The sequence below is a fragment of the Accipiter gentilis genome, chromosome 2 (genome assembly GCF_929443795.1).
Source record: "Accipiter gentilis chromosome 2, bAccGen1.1, whole genome shotgun sequence".
NCBI lineage: Eukaryota > Metazoa > Chordata > Aves > Accipitriformes > Accipitridae > Astur > Astur gentilis.
The window spans coordinates 10,801,301-10,826,674 of NC_064881.1; the positions used below are offsets into that span (position 1 = coordinate 10,801,301).

A 25,374-nucleotide genomic window follows, 5' to 3' on the forward strand; every position below is an offset into this window, starting at 1 on the left:
AATCATGTAGGAGTTCAGCTTTGATGTTTTGTGGTTGGCAGGTCACTAGTAAATTTTTTGACAAATGACATTTACTTTATCAGCTAAACCATGCATATAAGCCTCCTGCTGATTAAAAGGAAAGTGAATTTTGGGAAAAAACGCAGCAGTATGTAAGCAACTGTTAGCAAAGAACACATTTTGTCATTTCAAGTTGTGCTTTCTTGTTTTGCTTTATTAGATTAGAACATATTTTCTTGTCCTATTCATGGATTGCTTATGATACAGCTGATGTGCTGCAAAGATGACTGGGGATTTAAAACAGGAAACGCAATGGAAAAATATTTACTGGTTCCTTATATATTCTTGTAGAGGAGCTTGTAATCTCTCCAGTAAAGACTAACTTTTTGTATTAAAGATAGTAAAATTTATGATAATCCTTGATTTTGCTACACTCATACAATAATCAATCAACAATTAGCAGCAAAAAAAGAATATCCCACAAAAGTTCAGTTCAACAAAGAAAGTTGGGTTTGAAATTTTTATGCCCCAAGTTTGACTGCAAGACATTATATTTTTCCAGAAGTACTGTAATGGAATACTTTGGCTTGCTGGCTTCCAGCAGAAAGCGGTACTGACAAGAACCATGCCGACAGCAGTGGCTTGCTGGAGAGGGAGCGCATCAGCTCTCTGTCTCACCTGCAGCCCAGCTGTGATTCCCCAGCTGCCTGCCTGGAAAGCTTTTCTCAATTTTACTTTCTCCCTGCAGGCAGCAAGTTAAACAGACAGGAGTATTCCAAGTGGGAAGATGACATTCCTGAGGTATTACATGGACTCTAAAATATTCCACTTAAAATTTTCTGGTTTGCTAAAAGGGAGTATGCTTTGATGGGAAGTTCCTGCCAAGGACTACCATGTATGTGGTGCAAAATGAAGAGGCTTTGGTTTCCGCTGGGTTTTCCAGTCGTAGCAATAAAAATTTGTTCATTCCTACCCCTTTTACATGATGATGTTTCACTGTGAAGACTATGACGAAACTGTAGTTTGAAATCTCATCTGTGAAAAATACTAGTGGAATTTGTGATCCTCAGCGTTGCAGCCATTTTTTATGTAATGAAATTAAACACAATTATTCGGTTATAAACAATTTAGGCTACCCTTGCAGTTCATAAGCATTCTGCAGTGTAGCGCATAACATCTAATTCCAAGACGTGCCCATCAATTTAGTCCAGAGTACATGTTAGATTTCAAGTGGACAGGAACTTTTCTGACCTACCTTCTGTGTGTGTTGCGATTGCTGTTGACATGTCCTCTTCCAGTGCATCCTGGGGTGGGGCACTTTAAAACATTTTCATGCATGGCAAGTACTAAACAGGAATAAGGAAAAAAAAAAAAAAAAAGGTGATAACATGCATCAATTAAAAATACGCATATTAAAAAATATGAACATTTCTTCTTTGGACTCAGATTCTCAATTCTGTCACATTTTGATGACAAAAGAAAAGGAGAAGCAAAGGACCTACAACACAGCGTGGCTGGTGCCTCCAGCATATACCAGTTTATCCCTATATTGCTGTAGTGTTGCTTCTCACATGAACATAATTGTTTCTAGGGACTTTAAAAGAACACAGGTGGAAGTCAGCAAGGATGTTACATCATGGAGCCCTTTGCCCTCTGATTCATACACCACTAACACAGTCGACTAGAAAAGGGGGGTGATAGAGGAGCCACAAGCCACACAGTCATGCTACGTATAGCTGCAGTCCCTCGCTGTCTCAGGGAGGGAAAGCTCTCGGGTACAGGAAGGCTTTTTATGCCTTGCACCTGAGTAAGGTGGTCTGATCTGAGTATGTCCCCTTTGAACCCTGATACCCTGAGCTGTGCTGAAACTACTTTAGGCCAATTGGTCATGCTCCCAAGCAGCAGCTTACATTCTCAGCAGCGGTTACTACCTCGTGTGTGTACATTACATATGCCCTTAGATGTGGATCATCTTTACTAAGTCTGAGATGTATGTGTTAAACAGAATATGTCTTTGTACATCTGTCCTCATGACTTCAGTACTACATTACCCCTTTGGGTGCACAGTGCTTCAAATAAGCTGATGGTTCAGTCAACTGATTTCTTCTGTCAGGAGCCAAATATTCTCCCCCCCCCGCCACCTCCAGCAGGACAGAACAGATCTGATTGGAAGTGTGATAATTAAGAAGGACTTGTTAATATTAACTTTTTAGAAAGTTAATGTTGCTAAGGCCTTCCAAAAGCAGCAGCCTGCTTAACTCAGCAGATGTTTCCATAAATACAGTTTAGTACCAAACTGGAAAAAAAAAAGGGAGAGCTACAGTTAGGAACAGGATGTTGGTAAAGTGCACGTATCCTTTTAATTTGTTGTTATGCATGCCACGACAAAAAACCAATCTGAATAACTAGGTTGTTTAAACGAATAGTTTCACATTAGATTTTGGCTTATTATGCAGCATTTCATTGCATCACATTGCAGGATTACACACACACACACAAACCAATGTAATCAGATCAGCACAGTCAGAAATAAGCAGGGAATTCAGGCTAGACTGGGCATAAAAGGGTTAGCATGACACAGTCATATGAGAAGGACGTGCTGTGGACCAGCGCTGGGAGGTACTGACGGAAGTAACCTTTTTGAGCTCAGTGGTAAGGGGGATGCTGGAAACATCTCTGAATAAGCATGCCCAGGCCTCTCAGTTATTGGCAATGGGAGGCAGCAGCCTCGGTGTGCGATTACGGCAAATCAGGTTGCAGCTCTGAAACAAGCAGGTGATGTCTGTGCTGCGTGACTTAGCAAAGGCATGGGCAAGCAAGATCTTGAAGATTCATGAGACTACAGTGTGGAGGTCTGCTGGCAGGGTGGGGATAGTTTGGCTCTGATCCTATTCTTCCCAGGCTACCTGAGGAGCCTACTGCTGTTTGTAACGCTACTGCTAAGGAGTGCTCGAGCTTCACGAGGGTGGGCAGTAGGCCTGCGACCAAGAGCTGGAGGGCAAAGAATGTGCGATGGCTCCTCGCTCGGCCTCCTTCTGCAATCTCACCCAGAAAAAGTGGCTTTCTTTTCCAGCATGAGCACACACTACCCACAATGCCAGGCCAGATCCAGTTGTTATTCTGGACTGCAGGGTGATGATACTCACTTTCTAGTGGCACTCTAACTTTATGCGGGCAGCCTGAGAGGCTGCGGTGGTGAGGGTACAGCCCAGTCACATGCCCTGTGCCATCACATCCCGGGATGGGACATTTGGTTTCTCTCTTTTCAGGCCTGGGTGAATCTGCAGAGAAATCAGATAAGGATTTTGTTTGGGTTTAGCCCCCGTCTGCACCCAGCTGAGCAATCCTAGGAGCGTAATGCTCTCTATTTTGTATTTCAGATGTAATTTCTACACAAAGTTTTAACAGAGACATATGCGATTTAAGCATTACTTTAGGTTTTCACGATGCCCTTTAAACTATGGCTCCCCCCTCCCAATATGCCATTTATGTGCTAAACTATATAGCTTTAGGATTGCAGTGTCATTTATTCCAATCAGAGCCTCACACAGGACAGAAGCCACAATCCAATAAGCCAGGAAACTGGCAGCATCAGCCAACAGCAAGATCTATAAAGGAATAAATAAAAAAGCAGAAACAATCTTTTACTCTGTTAATGTCAGACTCCAGGAAGCTGGGACAACCAAATAAAAGCTGAGGTGTAAAACAAACAAACAAACAAACAAAAAGCATTTCAACCAGAAGCCATTCCTTAAATATCGCAGATCTCTAGGCTGTAGGTTCTTTGTTAGGAAACTGAATACATGCCACTTTACATTTGAGAGGCAAGGCAAGCAGCTCCCTCTGGTACACATGGCAATGCCGCTTTGTGGAGCAGCCCACAATGACAGTGAAAACATGGAGCAGCCGATACCCTTTCAAAGACGAGGTCTCAGCCCAGCCCCACAGCTACCACTCTGTAATGGCCGCAGTGCATTCCCAATTTTTGTTTCAAGCACCTAGAATTGTGCAAGAAGCACTGGTCAGAAAGCCTTTATTTGATTTCCAATGCAGGATCAAAAGTCTGGGCGAGAAAGGAATGAATTCTGGTCCAGAAATTCTCTTGTGAGAAATCTGGAGGAAGTGGCTGCATAAATTGCTGAGGATGGTTTTAGCTCCATCTGTGATTGGCTGCCAACAGCATTCGGTGCTGGGGGAGAAAACAGCTGCAGCCAACACAGGGAGCAGCCTCCTTCAAGCTCATTTTGTTGGACTGTGAGGTAGGATGTGCTTAGGGACAGGATCACCAGGGACAGCTAGGGGTTAAACTTCCTGGCAAGGTTTTAGGTAAAAAAAAAAAAAAAAAGAAGAGGAAAGAAAATAGACTGAGCATCAACAGGAGACCACATGCTTTTGAGAATCACTGCAAATGGGAGGTGCTGCAATAGTGGACTGGAAATAAAGAGGGACCCTGAAACATAATTTAAGTTTTGCCCTACTAATTGCAAAGGTTTATCAATAAAAAGATGGAAAAATATAAATTAAAGACCTGCTTTTCTGATGTAGCATCCAAGACAGAAAATTAAGAGCTGATGGATTTGATGGTGGATTTTTCAGAAGTAAGAGACAATTAATTATGTAAGGTGAAAAAATTATGTGCCTGATACTACATTGACTAAAATCACAATGGTGTTCATGCAACCTGAACAAAGCCTAATTTGGTCCTCCATGACAGTTATATCTGAACTTGCCTGCAAACTACAGCTAATAATAATGTGAGGCCAATCAGGAAGGGCCAGATTCTACCATGCTTATCGTCACTGCTCCTTCCTAAGTCTGCTGTGAAAAAGTCACATTGACACCAATGTGAACCTGGCGAACACAGCTGGTCTCAGGATAAGACAAGGTATCTGTAAAATTCCTGTATATACCATAGTCATCTGAGCAAATAAAGGTTCATGTAGTTTAGCAAGGAGATAGACTAATACCAGGCATGTGCAGCTTAAGACATGCTAATGAAAAGACTGCTTGAGACAGAAAAATGAGATGCATGCATATTCTTCCCAAATGCTACAGGAAATATTTTATAGTTTATAGTTTTAACTGAGAAAAACTTGTCAGTTATCTTATAAGCTAAATGCTTTAGATAACCACACTACTATAATATTTGCAATGTCGACAGGGACTACTCTGAAGTATCATGAGAAATACCAAAGTAAACCGTTTATCAAAAGCAGGAATTGCAGCAATGCTGAGGTGACCTCACTGTATTTGGAAGCCCAAAAGGAAAAGTCGAAGGGTAGATGAATGTATTGTTACTTACTACAGCAGGGAGTGTGCTTATAAAATGACATCTCTTGATGTTCTGTAATTATCCTCAATGAGGAGTTCCATATGAGACAGCCCAGTTTACAAATCAACCCCAAATCTTTTAAATCTCCACTTCTGGAAGCCTGATTAAATACTGAAAATGGAGCAATGTTCCTACAGCTTTGTAGGATGCCACAAACCATCAGAAACAATAAAGATTTTGGAACTTACTGGTAATTCTGCTGATGGTGAATGAGGCAGAAGAGCACGGCTTGTGCTTTCCTGGCTCAGAAGTGCTGGCTGTAGCAAAATGTAATGTTGATATGTGTAGTAGACTGAACTCAGAAAACACATGGCTTAGGAATTAGGTGGTATGTTTGGAAGAGGCCAATTTTTCACCCTAACCTTTCCTTAAGCACCATTTTAATGCCTTCTCTTTTGGCTGCTGAAATTTAGGAGGTATGTATTAGCGCCCTATGGAGGAGGAGGCGGAGGAGGAGGAAAAGGAGGAGAAGGAGTGCCAGTGCCAGCTACACAGCCCTTTTAGTACCCATTACTGATCATTTCACATAGCGGTTTGGCAGGAAGCCAACTACGTAGCGTTTAACCTGGTTAGATGTAAGGCACTGGTGTGAAGGTACATAATTAACAAAATTACCAGCTAAATTCCAGATTCTTTACTGTTGCTATAAAACCCAGCTCAGAATCCTCTATCAGTCACAAGATAAATGCTTAAGCCAGTAAGAACAGCCAAAAATACTTCCTTACGTTTGTTGCTAAATATCTGTCTCCCACCAATGTCAATAACTTTGGTTTGTCTCCTTTCCCCTGCTAGATGCTCCAGAAGAAACCTATCCAGTTCCTTGTAGGTGCTGTGAAACACATGCCCTTGCTCCGCCTGCAGAGCGATTGCTTGTTCTAGCAAACTCAAGTTCCCTTTTGTTTTGTCCAGCTCAACCGACACTTCTGTGGTTTCTGACAGGCACTCATTGTCATCTTCTTCACTTTCAGGGAAGGGATTCTGAATTCTCTTCCCGAAAGGATCGGGGTGAGACTCCTGGGGTGCTCTTAGCTCTGTTTCTGAGTCACAAAGTGTTTCACAGGGGCCAAATTCTACCTCTTCCTTCTTAATTTCTGGGACTTCCAGGATGCTAGGTTGATTACACTCTACAATATACTTCTGAGTTACGTGGGGCTTTACACTAGTTTCTTCTGAGAAATTTGAGGAGCTGTCCCACTCGTTGTCCATAATTTCAGAATTGCTTTCATTTTCCTCAGATGAACAGTACTTTGGGTCAGAAATAACAGTCTTTTCCTTTCCTTCAGCTGAGTTAATCATGTAACATTCATCAGTGTCATCACTTTCTGTTTTTAAGGATTGAATGCCACTATCATTTAGGTTTTCTGCCACTGTTTGACTGGGTGCATCTTTTGCTAATTTTCCCATGTTCATCAAAGATTTGGCCATGGCATCTTGATAGCTGGAGTAGTCATCTTTTCCTTGACTGGAACTTTCTTGCCCACCTGAATGAGAGGGTTCCTCTGATGATTTTGGAGTTCTTTCCTCTGCATGAGAAAAAAGCAAGAGAAAAATATGTAAGAATAACTGGTTTTTGTATCTTGTAGAAGTGATATGAAGACATTTACTTACCAATCACCATTTCTTCACTCAAAGGTACTCTGAAATGATTGAAATCACACCAAGGCTGTTTGAAATGACTGCTTGTAGCATCAGGAAAAGCTCTTCTAAGATTATATCTACTTTATATTATAGCTCCAAAGCTATATAAGAAATAAATATGTTGCCATTTTTCACTGATGGTGAAGACGTATATCTTAGAACACATTTCACTCATATACATTCATATAAATATAATGTGCCATATATAGATAGAAACTATATATACACACAATCTATATAATACATGCATATATATATACAAGCGCACACACATATTTAAAATTCCTCTGATCTATTTTCACTTTTCTTTTATCTAAGATTCCCAACTATTTCTCAAAACAGACCCTAATTACTTTCCCAGTCACTCCAGATCCCATGAAAGACCTTGACGGAAAAAACCTCAATACTTCACAAAGGGCGAGCTCCTGGTCACCGTTGCAATTGCCACATTAAGTGATAGATCAGGTCATGCACAGGCAAACAGAAATGGTTGTTATATACAGACTCATAAAGGACTTGTTAAAGACACCACTGAAGTGCATCCTGTCTTTATAAACATCTTTCTTCAGAAGAAAAGCAGCAGCCAGCAGGTAATAGAGGCTGCATGTAGGAGACGTTGTCGGTGTGGAAGACAATATGCCTTTTGTATCTCATTTAATTTTTTATAAACATTTCCTCTGACAAGGACACTCAAAAATACATCTCCATCATCTTCCTTTCTGGTAATTATCTCTCTAAAATCAACACTGGCTTGCCAGGATCAAGTAAATATTGCCATAGTAACTAAAAGCATTTTTGGATGAAGGGAAGAATTTAGTCACAACACTAGCCCCTTCAATAATGCTGATTATAGGGTACATTCTTTTGTTGGGATCTATTCAACATAAACTGAAAAATTTAACATTTTACTTCCTAGAAAGGAGGATGAATAAACAAGCACAGACTATTTCATAAGATGTGTCTCTCCTCTCCTGAATCAGAAGAACTCCAGGTTTAAATAATAAATTAAGGATAGTCTAAAATGCAAATGAAGTTTCTCTCAATAACACAGCGAGCTATTAAGAGAAAGTGTAAAGGGTTATGATAATTTTAAAGTATTATGAACTACAGAAAACAAATAAAAAGCATTTTCACTGAATATGTCCAATTCATTGAACTATTCTCTCAATCCACTTAACTACCCACATGTGTACAATAATGATTTATAGACATTATACCTAATTATGCATATTTGGGCTGTGTTAGAGTGCCTAACAAAAGCTCTAGAAAGCAACAATTACCTCTGTTGCTTAGCTACATAGTTTAAAATATTCCTATTAAGTGCAGATTATTGTGGAGGGGAAAAGGGGGACAAAAATGCACATGTGCACCACAATGCATTTCACTTTACTGCTGCCAAACTGTTAGCATTTTGGGTCATTTCCAGTTTACATAATTGTTTGGTTCAACTGTTTGTTATATGTTAAAAGAAAATATTGATTAATTCTTATTCTTCTTCAGAAAATTGGACTCATGCAGGGAGAGGTGGCCTTGTGCACTGTGTGCATAAAGTTGTGTTTAAAAAAAAATGTCTGTAAACCTTAGTCTAACTTTTTAGCAGCTGGTCTAGCACCACACACGTTGCAGCATTCTGAATAAAGAAGTCTGCTGTCTTTTCACGTCTCAGCAAGTAAGAATGATGATTTGGCTCTATAACCAACTTGAGTCAAATGGGTATTTATTATTTGTTCTTCTGCCATTTGCAAAATAACAGAATCCCATCAGTGGGTCGTTTCAAAATGTAAGACATTCTAGCTTTAAAAGAAATCTCCCACCCTTCAAAGGAAAACAAAACTTGATAATAGTAACAGTTTTTTTCAGTTATTTTTCTGGGGGAAAGAAGAAAAATAATATAAATGCATTATAACAGATCCTTAAATAATCAGCAATTTTTAAATGCAATGTTTAAAAATTTGTTGTTGAACCAGTCTTAATGGTTCAGCTGTCCCAGCTTTGCTTTTCACTTCTACAGGCTGTAAATTTACTTTAAAAATAATCAAAACTCAGCTTAGTTTACAGTTGCATCAATCCATGAACTGAAGCATTAACTGATCAACAGACAAAAATCATGAGTTCATAATAAAATAAGCAATACTACATTAACTAATTACAAATAAACATACATACCCAGACCAGCTGTATGCTTTAGCTGAAATTTGTTTTGTAGCTGGCAGAATTAATGCAAAGGGAATAGGTTGTATTATCACTGACACAAGCAAGTTGGGAGAAATCTCACTGATATCAACTAAATCTTTTGGAAATCAAGTGGTTTTTTTCTTTTGAGTGAGGGGCTGAGTGCAAATAGGGTTCCCCTACATTTATATCAATGGACCTGGCCCAACACTTGCCCTTTTTAAAAAACGGGAACCAGTTAAATGACTTAGATTTATCTGTATATGGCACAAGTTCTACCTTTACACCCATCATAGTACTTTCCCTTCAGTGAGTTCTTCAAGCTGTGCAGAGGACAGACACAAGGGAAAGAAGCAACACATTACTGAGGGCAGCTCTGGATGACCAGCAACCAGGCTGAATCAATACAAGAAAAATCAGATAAACCCTATATATCTCAAAAAAAACCCCCAAACCCCAAACAAAAAAAGCATACAGGAACTCTTACTCAAACAGCTTCCCTTCTGGTGTTAGAAGATAGAAATACTCCTTGCAGGCTGGACAGGCACTGAGAACCATGGAGCTTTTTTCATGATGAATTTAGCTTAGCAATGTCACCCAAAAGACAGAGACATTGGGTATCACCTTGGTAATTAATGTTCTGTTTGAAGAGGGAGCTTCCTTCTAGGCTTTCACACTGATGGGATGCAGATCCCTGGAAGAGACGCCTCCTAGAAGACTTACAAGTGACAACTGGCTGAAATCTTTGTGGTATAGAAATGACACAAAGACCTCCGCTAATTTCAGTAAAACCAGGATTTGACTACTTAATCTGAAAGACAGCCTCCTTCTTCTTCTATGTGTTTTATAGTATTTGTATGTATAAAATTGGGGTGTTTTGTTTGGCTTTTGAGGAAATTCTATTTAGAGTGGCTAAAGTTGTAAATTCCTAATCTCAGTTCATCATAGAATCATAGAACAGCCCAGGTTGGAAGGGACCTTGAAAGATCACTTGGTCCAAACTTTTGTGGGAAAGGGAGCCTAGATTACATTATCTAGCACCCTGCCCTTCCAAAATATTTGATAAGAAGAAACTGAGTGGAAAATAAATTACCTTTAAACTCCCGTAGCAACAAGCAACTGAGTGGAATAGAAGTTCATTCTGCTTTCATATTATCTATGATTACTAATTTCCCAGTGTCAGATCACATTGCTTTTATATTGACATTTACTATCCACTGATGACTCCTCCCTTCAAAACAAATCCAGAATGTATTCCACCGATATCTTCTAATTTGCCTGTTTAACTATTTGTTCAGGACTTCTTAAACAAGTATGTGACAGCGAATTTAGTTTTATTTTTTTTGTTCATCTTGAATATATATAAACATGTTAGAAAGAAAAAGCAATAAACACATACTGTAGCTATATCTTTCTGTGTCCCCATCCTCTTCCATATTTTCCAGCATACACATTGTAAAAGTTTCTATAAATTGTTGGACGTTTGGCTTAGCAGAGTTGGAATAACAAGTATAAAAGTGCTGAGTTTAATAATCGTGTTAAACAGAATACACGTAGCAGTCACACACATGAAACTGCTTTGCTAAATGTTAAAGTCAACAATGTTTTGCTAAGCGTTTTTTTTTTCTTCCTAAGAGCTCTGTATATTCCAGTGAAAATCTGCTCTTCATAAATGTGTTTTTCTCCGTGGTGAGCTTAACCTTGTTCTTTGACTAGCTAGTGGAGAAGCAGATGCTGCTCCATATCTGAACTGCTGCAGTAGTTGTCTCTCTGTGTGACCTACAAAGCATTTACTAGACCCCAGGAGGAGTTATTGTACAAAATAATTGGAAGTCCGATGGTTAAGCCTGGACAGAAATGCACCATTCCAACTCTGTTAGAAGTCAAACACATTCTGCATTCTTTTTGGAAATAGTGTTTCATATCTCCCTTCCTGTGAAATTCAGGTTCAAGCAGAGGCACACTGCCTGACTACCTGGAGTTGAGCTGCTTTCGAGGACACTGATCTCTTCCTGTAAATCCGTCCTGTCTTCATTGTCTTCTTTGCATTCCAAGCTGGGGCTGTAGTGGCGGGGTTTCATTAACAGGGACTTCCTTTTGTTGACGGGAACGCCTGATATCTGTTCTTCGGCTTTTCTCTTCTTAGCCATGGAGCATTTGTAAGCACTGCAATGATCAATCGCCAACGATAGAGAAAAAAGTGGGAGAAGTGAGAGGTAAATTGTTTAAAAAATAGCACCATCGTCTAGCTTAATACCAAGTATACAAGAGAGGACTGACAAAATACTAATTCACTTGCAGTTTCAGCAAGTTCTACTCAGTGGATATTTAATTTTAGCTCATGTACTCGAGGTTCAGGGCACAGGCAAGTCCCATTTCTTTTCACTGCTGCCAGAATCTGTTTGGGGAAAGGGGAATGAGGAGGAAGACAAAACCAAAAAACCCATAACCTAACATGCTTAACCCTATGTAAGCATACACTAATCTAAGCCCTGCTCTGCAGTAAAATAAGTACACCTAGGAAAGGATGAACAAAATTGTAGTCTGGGTTGATAATCCAGAGTAACAGCTAAGGGGAAAAATATACCACTAGTTATACTACAACATCCTGAGCCTTGGGCTCCATTACCTTTACATCAGTATGGATATCCAATCACGCACCTTGAGTTCAACCTGTGTGCATAAAACCTGTGCAAAACACACTGTACCTTCAGAACATTATGCAATATGGGTCCCTCTTTCAATATCAGTCCCAAGCGTTAGCTTCATTTCATTAACTTCCAGCCATAAATGACTAGTTTAAGCTCTTCTCAGGTCTCTATATAGACTCTGGAAAAAAGGTCCTCCAGAGGGCAATTCATCCCACTTAAAACTAGAACTACCTGATAAAGAGGGTGAGCCATCCTCTGGGAAAGACCTTACCCAGTCTAGATGCCTAACTTTCAGATGACCGACATGAGAAGAGAGCGCGGTATTTTAAAAAGGAAGAATTTTAGCAGATTTTATATACTTCTTTCAGCTCATATAAGATCCACATATTGGTCTGCATATTAATTTGTTTCTACAGATATTTAGCAAAACCTTCACTGCCATGCAGCTGATCTGTATGGCATATAGATGTCATATCATAGGACACCTCACTAAAGAGGCCTGAACCTTCAACCTTCTTTTTTTAACAACTTTTTGTGTAAGTGATTTGGCATGATTTCCTTGTTCTCTCACACAACAGTATTCTAAGAAATTTATGTAGTATGAATAATAGTGCTCATATTATATCTGTCAGAGATGAAAAAACTACATATATGAATCTGTGTAATCCACTCAATGGTTTCTCGACCTTAGGCACCCCCAGGGTGCATTACACATCTACACAATGCCCTTAGGTGTTGGATTTTGCATTTGTCTCACTGACTTAGCTGCAAGATTTGCAAAAAATCCATGTATGCAGAGAACTCCTATTGGTTACACATATTACAAGCTCAACAGCATAAATTAATCCTTCCAAGGTATCTTATGTGCACTAAATTGGCTCAGGTTCTGATTGTTTTGGATGAAAGCATATGACTAACTTGAGCTTTTTGTTAAAAAAAAAAAAATACCCATTTTTGGCTAAGCACCTTTTTGGCAATCCATCATTGCAAACATGAAGGACATGGAAATGTGAAGATCTGCATTTTAGGGGGAATGTTAAAATTCTACCATATGCATCTTAAACATAGTAGATATTCTTGATCTTCTGAAAGCTGAAATGCTATGGGCATCAGGAATACTGGATGTTAAGCACTTGCTGTAGTTGAATATATTATGGCTTCTGCGTTACTTCTCTGTTTATGAATAGAGGATAACATGAATATCATATTAAAGGTCAGAATCACAATGGTATAAGCATCCCCTTGGAAATTATGCCCATATAACAGGCATCAGGGATGGATGTAGTGTGGACAAATATGCATAATTTATTTCTAAGTAAACACAATCAAGAGTTTCTTAATTCATATTTGTGAATGGCAGTTCATACCACTCACGTTGTTTCAGAAAAATTGAATAAATGACAAATGTTTGAAAGCCCTTCACACATAATTGTTTTTATCAACCAAAACCTTCACTAGGTTTGCTTTTGATCTTTCTCATACATTTGTCAAGCTTCAAGTTTACCTCCAGTAGCTACTGTGAGAGTGTTAGGGCAAGATGAATTTCCAGTGTTTAATTCCCCTTTGACGAAGCTACAGCTGTTTCTTACACAAGCATAATTAATAGATTTTTAGAAGAGAAGATCCAATTAGATCATCTAGAATGCCCTCCTGTACAACACAGGTCACAGAACTTCATCTAGCTCCTCAGCTTTAATCCTGTAATTTGTCTGACTATTGTCTATCTTCCAGTCAAGTTAAGGGAAAACATGGTAAGCAGGTAAGTTGATTGCTGTGTTTTTGCTCAATAAGTACAATCTTTTTCTAGTAACATAATGTTATAAGCCCACCACTGGCGGCTGGCATAATAGCTATCAAATACGTTGGTTTTTCACCACAACTGTGAAAGACAGTCTAAATCAGATGTTAGCAGACCACTGTCAAGACCAGTGCAGGGGTACTGCTGCCACCTGCCACCTGCAGATCTGCTCTGGAAAATGAGAGCACAAGAATCCCGCTTGACTGTAACCACCAGAGTTTACAGCAGTAAATCAAAAGGTGTTGCATCAATGTCAGGACAGGCCCACAATGTCAGAAGGCCCACAAATCTGCCTGGAAGCATGTTGCTCATGTTAGAAAGTTTCTCCTCTATGAAAGACTGATGCATTAGCTTGTCCTTATCGTATCTTTTTCTGTACATGAGTGGCCACTCGCCCAGATTTCCTCTATAGTTTCCATCATTTTAAAATAAGTGATTATGGAAGGAGGCCTGCATGGTTGAACAAGGAGCTCCTGGACAAACTCAAACACAAAATGGAAGCCTACAGAGGGTGGAAGCAAGGACAAGTAGCCTGGAAGGAATAGAGAGAGATTGTCCAAGTTGACAAGGATCCGCTTAGGAAAGCTAAAGCCCTGAAAGAATTAAATCTGGCCACGGATGTCAAGGGAAACAAGAAAAGCTTCTGTAGGTACGTTGGTGATAACAGGAAAACTAGGGAAAATGTAGGCCCTCTCTGGAAGGGAACAGGAAACCTGATTGCTCAGGACATAGAGAAGGCTGAGGTACTCAACAACTTTTTTGCCTCAGTCTACACCAGCAAGTGCTCCAGTCACACCACCCAAGTTGCAGAAGGCAGAGGCAGGGACTGGGAGAATGAAGAACTGCCCACTGTAGGAGAAGATCAGATTTTAGACCATCTAAGGAACTTGAAGGTGCACAAGTCCATGGGACTTGATGAGATGCATCCACGGGTCCTGAGGGAACTGGTGGATGAAGTGTCTAAGCCAATATCCATCATATTCAAGAAGTTGTGGCAGTCCAGAGAAGTTCCATCTGAATGGAAATGGGGAAACATAACCCCCATTTTTAAAAAGGAAAAAAAAGAAGACCCGGGGAACTACAGAACAGTCGGTCTTGCCTCTGTGCTGGCAAGATCATGGAGCAGATCCTCCTGGAAACTATGCTAATGTGCATGGAACATAAAGAGGTAATTGGTGACAGCCAACATAGCTTCACCAAAGTCAAATCATGCCTGACAAATTTAGTGGCCTTCTACAATGATGTTACAGCATTGGTGGATAAGGGAAGAGCAACTGACACAATCTACCTGGACTTGTGCAAAGCATTTGACACTGTCCCGCACAATATCGTTGTCTCTACATTGGAGAGACATGGATTTGACAGATGGAGCACTCGGTGGGTGAGAAATTGGCTGGATGGTCACACTCAAAGAGTTGCGGTCAATGGCTCGATGTCCAAGTGGAGACCAGAGATGAGTGGTGTTCCTCAGGGGTCGGTATTGGAACCAGTGCTGTTTAACATCCTTGTCGGTGACATGGACAGTGGAATTGAGTGCACCCTCAGCAAGGTTGCTGATGACACCAAGTTGTGTGGTGCAGTCAACATGCTGGAGGAAAGGGATGTCATCCAGAGGGACCTTGACAGGCTTGAGAGGTGGGCCTCTGTGAATATCATGAGGCTCAGCAAGGCCAAGTGCAAGGTCCTGCACATGGGTCGGGGCAATCCCAAGCACAAATACAGGCTGGGCAGAGAATGGATTGACAGCAGCCCTGAGGAGAAGGACTTGGAGGTGTTGGTTGATGAGAAGCTCAACATGACAACCCAGAAAGCCAACCATATCCTGGTTTGCATCAAAAGAAGTGTGACCAGCAGGTTGAGGGAGGTGATTCTGTCCCTTTACTCGGCTCTTGTGAGACCCCACCTGGAGTACTGTGTTCAGCGCTGGGGCCTCCAACATAAGAAGGACATGGACCTGTGGGAGTGAGTCCAGAGGAGGGCCATGAAGTTGATCAGAGGGCTGGAGCATCTCTCCTATGAAGACAAGCTGAGAGAGTTGGGGTTGTTCAGCCTGGAGAAAAGAAGGTTCTGGGGAGACCTTATAGTAGCCTTCCAGTACCTAAAGAGTCCTACAAGAAAGCTGAAGAGGGACTTTTTACAAGGGCATGTAGTGATAGGACAAGGGGTAATGGCTTTAAACTGAAAGAGGGGAGATTTAGATTAGATGTAAAGAAGCAGCTCTTTACTGTGAGGGTGGTGAAGCACTGGAACAGGTTGCCCAGAGAAGCTGTGGATGCCCCATCCCTGGAAGTGTTCCAGGCCAGGTTGGATGGGGCTTTGAGCAACCTGGACTAGTGGAAGGTGTCCCTGCCTGTGGCAGGGGTTTTGGAACTAGATGATTTTTAAGGTACCTTCCAACCCAAACCATTCGATGATTCTATGATTCTGTGAGATTCAACTTTAAGTAAAATCATTCCTGACACCTTCCACTCTGATTATAGGAAGGTGACAAAACGCGGGTTTTGCTTCTTTCCTAGGAAGTGCAAATTGCTCTCCATAGGACAGGAAGACATTTTTCAACTCCAGCAGAATATACTCTTGCTTTTGCTGGTTACGTTTTAAACGGCTGGGATTGAGTTTTAACTGAAACCTCTTAGTTTGCAAGAGACAGTTTAAAGATTGATCATGCACCTTCTTTTCTACCTTACAGTGCTTAAAATTAAAAATTAAAATTAAAACTGAAAAAACAACTTCAGAAATGGTAGTCTTTTCAAGTACTTACACATGATTTGCTAAGTATTTAATAATGGTCACTGGGAATTTAACTACTATGAAAAGAATATATTTATGCCTTTGTAACATTCATGGCATGTTGATTTCACTTTGGTCTTTAAAAGTTTCTATTTCTCTCTTTTCCTTATATACATTCACACATACACACACATGTACATTAGCACAGATTTGTCAAGCTGTAGTTTGTCAAATGGTAAACCTATAATTTAGCTTCTCTATTACTCATCTCATAAATTCAACGTCTAATAGTTTTGTTGCTATTTATCAATGGCCTGCTTGTTGTCATGGAACACTGATTCAGCTGTCAAGGTTATTTGGTAATCTGAGGCTCATAAAACAGGAGAAGCTCTTTTTTTTATGAGCCCAAAGCCAATACATGGGGTTTTTTTCCCCCCAATTTAACTGTACTTTAACTTTATGAATAATAAATCATTTTAGTACTATAATGAGCAGATTTTTCATTATTGTTATTTTTTAGTCAAGAACTCAGTTACCAAAACCAGTCTTGTGTCAATTATCATGGTGTGAGTCAAAAGGTTAAAATCTAAGACATGTATGACCTCGTTGCATGTGTTGAACACAACACCACCACCAACCCCCCCCCGATAAATCTTTCATATGTATTTCATACCTAAATACTTTTGGGGAAAATTTACTTGGTCCTTCTCTTTCCTTTATTTGTCTTCAGAACATATCTTGCAGACACTGGTAGTATACAGGCAGAACAATGCATTGGCTCCCCACCACACACCAATGCCTCAGAAGAGAGACAGGTTTTATGGAGTCCTAACCATATACAGCTTTTCCTACTGCTAAAAATTGTCATTCTTGTCTTTGTTTGTAATGGGTTCATCTAAGTAAGTGATGTGTTTGTCAAGCATTTAACCTGACCTTTAACCACTTTGTAGCCAGCAAGGATTTTTTGCTGTTAATCTGCTGGCAAGACTTCTAGATCTCAAGACTTTTTTCTTATTCACAGCAGCCTGCAGATTCGTAAAGCCTGATAACAGAGCGATGAATTGCAATAGTGGGTAAAACAAGGGGTAAGTTCAGCCTGTCAGCTGGTGTTTACTAATGCCTGTAATGGATGCCATGTAAAATAATAAGAACAGAACACACTGCATCTCATTTATATTCCTTAGCTTCAAGAGAGAAAAGAAATGTATTTAAATATCAAGGCACTTACATTTATTGTCTAACGTTATTTAAGGAGCCCACTCCTCATGTGAGTTTGTGCAAGAATAATTAGAGGAACATTTTAGTTGTGGAGAAAATAATTTTAAACTCTCTACCTGAATTGCCTTTTGACTGTTTGCTTAACTATACTACAAAAGTAAGTGTTAGACTATTGAATTACAGTTAAAGGAGACATCATCTTCTGATTTGCAGAATCATTTTAAAATCACACCAGTAGTTATAAGGAGAAGGTTAGCCTAACTATTCCTTAATCATATTGTGATTAAAGACATTTCCAGAGGCTTTAGGCCTTGATCAGATTTTGTTCACAAACTTGCAGATGCCCTAGGACACTGTCAAAGTCAAATACTACATTTTCCTTACAGGAGGGAAAAGTTGGTATTTGAAAATTCAGAGACATGTGCCACTCACAGATGAACCAGTAGGTTACAAATATCTGTCATGGTTGGGCTTTCTTCTAAGAATTTTAAGACTGCACTGAATCAGAGGTACCTAAAAGGAACAGAAATTCTGAGTGTCTCCCAATCTTAGTCCTCTTCTATGTCAGCTTGTTCTCTAAGAAACAAATGAGCTGAATTCTGTCTAACTCTTTAGCACAATGGCTTCCAAAGTTTTAGGCTATAGCTGAAAGTATCTGATCCCCCAAAATCACACAAAAATCTGAGCTCCTCAAAAGCTGATGATGAACAGGAGAAATTACTAGCATTGGATACAGAAAGGGAATGATCTGCTCCTGGGACGGATTGCATGTCAGTTGAAATGACATTCATGTTATTATTTATATCAACCATGAATGCTGGATGTTCATGAGAGGAGCTGGAATGTCAGAGTCCAAAGAAAGAGGGCATTGATAGTCTGATCACTGCAGTTGAAAAAACTCAAATGAGTGCTGTTAATTATAGCAACTTCAGATGGACAACAGTGGTTGGAGAGGAAGGTGGAGAGTGACTGTGACTCAATTGTTTGTCTTCAGGTTAAGACAGTCAGATTTATGTTCCATATCCTTAACTAACTCTCATTGTTTGCAAAGAACGCATGTAAATTTTATAGCTCAGTGTAAGTGAGAGTGACAGTGTTAGCTCAGGTTGCTCTAAAAATGAGAACAGACAGAATGGTGGTATTAACACGCTGTCTCATCATGGCCAGAAGTTGGAGTCTCCACAGAAAGACTGAAAATCTTCAGCATCAGTCAGGTCTGCAAGACCTATTCAACATCTAAGGACTAGGGTGGTGTTTCCAATGCCTTGAAATTATTTACTGAATATGAAAGAATTCACATAATCTAACTATATATAAAAACAAATCCTAGATTCAGAAAACTATATAGAAGCTACTTTTAAGAGACATTGATTAGTCATGGATTTTATACATGGAGAGAAAAGAATGTTTTCTAAAAGGAAGAAAGTAAAATGCATCACTTCGGACTATGGATACGGGAATATAAAATCTACAAAGTTTATGCCCTTGGAAAAAAAGACAACTAAACAGTAATTCTGTTTACTGTGTTCCATTCTAAAATCTGTATAGGTGCCAGGTGCAAAACTAAGCAAAGTCTCTCAAAAGACATAAAGAAAATTACCTGTGTATTAAATAAGGACTTCTTGATCAATCCCCCCTCCCCCCTTTTTTTAAGGAAGGTATTTGATGAGATGCTTTTCATCAGTGAGAAAGGTAGTTCAAGAGAAGGCTCTAATGGCTTCACACCATCTCTGTACCCTTCAATTCTCTTTCTTAGAAAGATCCGTAAGTTTTACAATATCTTCTATCTCGTCTGCTGTATAGACTACATACATTCTTGGGATTTCTAGAGCACTGTATTCTGATGCTCCATCCTGCAATGTACTTCCCATTTCCAAACATTGTTCTACTCAGTTGGATATGCAAGTATGCTTACAGGTGTTTTGTAAGTCTATGATTTTCTCCCTGAATGGTGGAACGTGCTGGAGCATGGGTTAAATTAAATGATCATTCTACCTACCTAAAAAAGTAAAAGTGATTTGTGAATTATCAAGTGTGGGAAAATTGCACATGTCCAGAAACAACTGCTTGCTTTACAGGTTATCGATAGCAACAAACTGAGTATCTGAACAACTTCAAGGAGTAAGACTGTGCAACTGAGAAAATTGTAATCAAGGGTTTAGTTACAGTTCATTGAATGTTGAAGATTGAGTTCAACAAACAAACAAGTTTCTAATTGTTTTAAATAATTCTTATAATTATTAAAATGTATTCAAACATTTTGCCAGTGAATGGTTATGTCTGAAAATATTTAAAAAAGGCCATTTGTTCACAGAACTCTGATGTGAGTTTTTACAGATGAAATTTTGGAGGCTAGTCCAGGAAAGGAGCACTGAGTTCTCACCACTGACAAGAAGCTAAACATGTATTTGACTTGATTGCTAAATTGGAGTCAGAGTTATTGACATTAATGTTTTCTTGTATTTCATAAAGTAAACTGAGCCACAGTAACTTTTAGGTAATCTGTAATATTTGAACTCAATGACTGAGTGTGTTTTATTTCACTGATTCAGCCTAGGTAATGAAAAATAATCTGGAAGATAGCTCCAGCTGGGAATTCCTGAAAAAGCATTTGGGAGAGAATTCATCAAGTAAAAGTAATTTCCTTCCATCAGCATTTTTAAGCATTAAAATGGTAAGAACTTAAACCAATAAAATGTGTTGAAAAAAATTGCTCACCATTTGGCCCCTGTTAATTGGCTGTAATAGAAGCTCAGAACTTGTGTGACTTACTGCAATGATAATTAAAGAAAATCTGACTGTTTCTCATTTTTTGACATCACACACAACATAAAAAAGTGTATTTCACCTCTTTCTAAGAAACCCATACACTTGGCTTACAAGTTGTACCTGTGAAAGGGACGGAGTCTTTTCCTGTGCACTGTAGTAATCATCCTAGGGTTAAAAGGCCTTCTATAAATAGAAAAGTTTACAGCCATACACGGGCAATGCTCTTTTTCTAAAATGCTGGAGTTGTAGAGAAGTTTGGTCCAGGGCTGAACCAAGATGAAAGGAATGCACATGAGGTATATATGGGAAGAAAGATAAAAGGGAAATTCACATTTATGAACACTAATATAGAGCAAAATAAGCTCAGTAACTTGGGGGTATTAAAGTGTCTGTCTATATACACAAATGAAAGGTTTAGCTAGGAAAAAAGGAACAGAACTGGACAGATAATGTGGAGAAAATATGGTATCATAACTGAAAGCTGGCTGAGGCATGATATTAAAAGATATATTTTATTTAAAAAAGACATATAAGAAAAGCGAAGGAGCTGCCATAGCCTTGTTGGTGAAAGAGGATTTATTAGCCCCCATAAGAGGCTGAGGAGAAATGGGTAATGGTGTTGGGTCATTATGTACTGAGCTTGGAGATGTTTCAGACAGTAAACTAAATGTTATAGGCCACCTGACCAAAAAGAACAACTGGACTGTGAAATGATTGAGCAAATAAAAAGAAGCATGTAAAAAGAGTGAAGCAATGGTAAGTCAGCAATAACATAGGAAAAGGCACACAGTTATGGAGAAATCTACCCATGCCTCAAGCTCACTGTGATGCCTGAGGCTAAAGGACAACTATTTCAGGCTGCAATAGTCTCATGAAATGACTTTTTTTAAAAAAACAAAAAAACCCAAAAAAACTCTTTTATATCTTTTTTTAAAACTTTAGTTTACTATTTTAGCAGGGTTCTCCCCACAGGAAAGGCAACTCAGAGAAGGACAGCACAGATTTAAATTCTTTTCTCTGGTTTTCTTGTTTTCAGTTTACAAGCTTGTAGGATCATGAGAATATTCAGATCATATAAAAAATAATGCATATAACACCCCTAATTGAAATACTGTGTTAATGAAATGGATGACTTCATGGTGTCTATAGCTCACAGATCAAGGGCTCTACATGGCTAGAGTTATATATTTGGACCCTTTTCTAAAAGTTAAGTTATTTTTAGTAAAAGCCAGTTTGGAGGAAACTTAATTTTTTTTGCATGGAGCTCAAGAAGTTCTTAAACTCAGTAATATGAATGGATGCCCAAGATCTGGGCCAAATCCAGCCTCCCTAACCTCTTTTTCATTTACTCACTCAATCTGTCCAGGTTCAGTAGGTCAATAAATTCCAGTGGGACCCAAGCCAAGAATTTGGCTTAGAATGGATTAAGTTTCTAGGCAAATCTACAGATCATCCACACAACCTTTGCATCCAGAAAACCTTGCACGTGAGTAGTCAGCCTGCTAAGGCTAGTAAATGCTTAAATAAAAAGCATACTGGTAACAACAACCTGGTTAGAGAAGACATAAAAAAGATAAGTTGTTGGTTTGGGTTTTTGTTTTTTTTTTACAACAGACAATGGGACTGTAAGCAATTCATTGTCAGGAGCCAGTACCTCCCTTTAATTTAGCAGGAGGTCCCATGGCTGCATTCTTTTCCTTTCCTTGCTATCTCCAGGCTGTCCACAGTCTGTTTCAGCTTGCTTTTGCTTGGCTGAATCCACCCTTGACATCAGTCAGTCAGAGCAATTCAGCCAGCCATAATATTTAACTCATGATTGATATATCTGAGGCAGACGTCACTGGTTGGCATTTCAATTTCTATATGGCTTGTGGTCATCTACAGAGAAAAAATCTGCCATAAGAGGAAACAACCATTTGGGGCTATAATGTTCTGATGCATTCTGTCACACAGCAGAAGGCATTAAGGCACATGCATCTCTAAATTCCTGTGTAAGGTTGGGAGGATAATGTTTACCATGTTCTGATAAACACAGAAGTTGTGATGGGGAAGACAACAACTCCTGTAAAACATTAAATAATGTACAAGTTTTAGTTCAAGGCAAGAAACATTCTAACATGCAACAAGCTCTCAGGTAGGAAAAAAATTCAAATAGCTATCTGCCAGTCTAGCAGCCACAATTAAAGTTATGTGGATTTGACATGTATTATAAAACTGTTACAGAAAAGCATACATTGAAACTAATTAATCACTGTTTTTTAAATATATATTAAGTGGAGGCTTTAAGTAGAAAAATTGTAAAACCACAATCAAATAAAATAACAAAGAGAAAAGAGACACTGAGACTGCAGGTGTTGGCTAGAAATGAACACAGTAGACATAAAAGAGGCCTACAATACGCTAGAAACTTATCTAATGCATTTGTTATTGAAGAAAGCTATAAAAGTCACCTATAAAGCAAATGCACATAAAATGTCAACTAAAGCAAACTAAAATGGAAATCTGAACATGAAATACAACTTTTAAATGCTTTAAATATATCTAGGAGAAAAAGGTAGAGGTCATAGTGCATACATCAGAAGGTCTTAGTATCTACAGGAATTAGGTAAATGATTCATTAAAATTAACAACTCCAACCACAGGTGTCTCAAAAGGAGTATGAGATACAGTTCCTATTTCAACCATCTTAGTGGTTATTCAGAACAGTTCACTAAATAGTTAAGTCAAATAACCATCAACCTCAAGGTTACCTGCAAAATGTGAGTCATTACTTGTGGTCACCCAGAACTATAAGGTATTATTTCTCTTCACAGAAACAATGACAATGTTTTTAAGAGTGGAAGTTCTTATTACCTTTTATAATCTCATTCAAAGAATGACATTTTAATGGGAAAAAAAAAAAAGTTTAATCTGATGTTCTCTATACACCAGTACCAAACATTTTATGCAGGCCTTAACTTACTCACAAGAATGTTTGAAAGTAGAAAACCTGAGGTGGAAAATGTTTGAATTTCTTTCTGTGTTTATTTGTTTCTTGTTTACTGTTTCTTGTTTACTGGTTTAACAGTACTGAAAGAACAACCTGTTTCTGAAGTATGAAAGCATATGGAACTACAAATAAAGGCAAAAAGCCTGAGGTCCATCAACTTATCAGAGCTCTAGGAAAGGGAGAAGAGAGGAGAGGAGAGGAGAGGAGAGGAGAGGAGAGGAGAGGAGAGGAAAGGAGAGGCAGAATAAAGGCAGAGGAGGAATGACAGAACTGTAGATTTCATAATTTGATGGCTAATTAGAGGGGGACTAGAAGAAGGAGGAGGAAGCAAGGGAGGAACTTAGACATGACAAACCTATAAAATTGATTGCCATTACAATTTATGTTAATGTTTGCTTTATTAGTTATGATGAAAATGGTTGACATACAGGACATAATAATAAGGATAGGTGAATTCTAGCACTATTATTTTATTAGTTCTGTGACCGGCATATACTTACCGTTGCCTCACAGTAAACTGCACCATGTACTGATTGTTCAGTGTTTGTTTATGCTTGATTGTTCAATGTTTTCTATCAAACATCAATTACAAAATATTTTTTCCTTAGCATAAAACATAGATTTCCACAGATTCTTTGAGGACAGTACTGACTAGCATGCTAGCCTGAATTCCTTAAGAACCTAACAGTGTTGTCAGAAAAGAATAAGAAATGAAAAAGATTTAGGGAATTTAAGAAAGTATGACTGATGACAACATGACAGACTTGATTATACCAAAAATCATGGCGTAAGAGGCAGAGGTTAATATTTTCAAAGCCCAGTAATGATTTCAGTTTCTACAGTGGCTAAGGCAGGGAGGAAGTTTGTTTTCCAAGCTAGAGAGCAAGCAGTAGATACTCTTAACCCATCATTCTGTTACCAGACCTTGGGAATAGGTACTCTTAAGATTAATGACCGTTGTTTAATTTAAGATCAGTTATCAATAGAAACAGCATGAATACAGATCTTTGTCTCAGGTGAAATGCCTAATCTAGATGTATCATGGAGATATATTTAAATGACAAGGTGGCACAACTCTGTCCCAGCCAGTTACCATCAGAGTGAATGCTAGGGAGGTGAGCTGGGAATGTATGCTGTCAACACTCAGTCTTCAATTGTAGAAAAAGACTTTTTGCCAAGCTCAGACATATCTGCACAAAACCAGGATAAATATCCTGGCAGTAGATATAACTATTGACCATCTTCATTTAGCAGTTACTACTAAGTCTAGCTGGACTTAGGGATGCACTTTGTTTCAGCAAAGCACGCTAAGGACTGCGAGGGTCCCACACTCTCTGCCAGTGGGAGACAGATGAGTCACCAGGAAATGCAAGAGTCCAGTTTTATTCCAAATGTGCTTATTCAGGATTATGATAAATGTGCTTTTTCCTAGCAGTTTCCAGAAAATCAGAGTCTATGACCAACTCCTATGGAAATAGAAGCCAAGCCCAGAGGACAAACCCGACAGTTTTTCCAGATGCAGGCTAGGAACAAACAGTTTTCTCAGTCTCTGTCTTACTTTTAAGCAGTGTTATGGGATAAGAGTACTGTGAAGGTGATAGCTACACAAATCAGTCATAATCTCAGTTCTTACTGAGGGACACTTTTGGGCCTTTTTATGTGATTTTTTTTCATGGGCCCACTTTCATCATCTAAATACTGTTTTCACCTCTTTCTCAAGTCATCTGCCAGACTACTGCTTTCTTTTCATACCTTACTTCTTAAAAACCTGCTTATTTTATGAAGCTCAGAAAGACTTACCAATGAATCATTCCTTTCTAAATGCAGCTTGGCATGCACAGCCCTTTTCTTTCATGCCACGAACTTTTCCTGAGTGGCCAAATTATCTTCTATCTTATCAAACTGTCTACCTTCATTCTATTACTTTCTGAAGCTACAGTTCGGGTATAACTGGATACATATCACCTACCAGTACTTAGAAGAAACCAACAAGATATTCAGTATTGTATAAGTAATAACTACTTCAGCGAGCAAAATACTTCTTAGTATGCTGTCAATACTGTTACGTTGACATACC

General features: G+C 39.0%; 1 protein-coding gene across 4 annotated transcripts in view; it reads right to left on the reverse strand.

Annotated features, from left to right (window-relative positions):
* Positions 1 to 25,374, reverse strand: part of ST18 (ST18 C2H2C-type zinc finger transcription factor) — a 102,644-nt gene that overhangs the window by 39,004 nt on the left and 38,266 nt on the right. For all 4 annotated transcript variants that reach the window (XM_049818686.1, XM_049818705.1, XM_049818696.1 and 1 more), the window contains 4 exons: positions 11,118 to 11,308; positions 6,058 to 6,855; positions 3,147 to 3,281; positions 1,256 to 1,346 (listed from right to left, as the gene is read on the reverse strand). In XM_049818686.1, the coding sequence (XP_049674643.1) occupies positions 1,256 to 1,346; positions 3,147 to 3,281; positions 6,058 to 6,855; positions 11,118 to 11,308 (1,215 nt within the window). The remainder of the gene's footprint in view (positions 1 to 1,255; positions 1,347 to 3,146; positions 3,282 to 6,057; positions 6,856 to 11,117; positions 11,309 to 25,374) is intronic.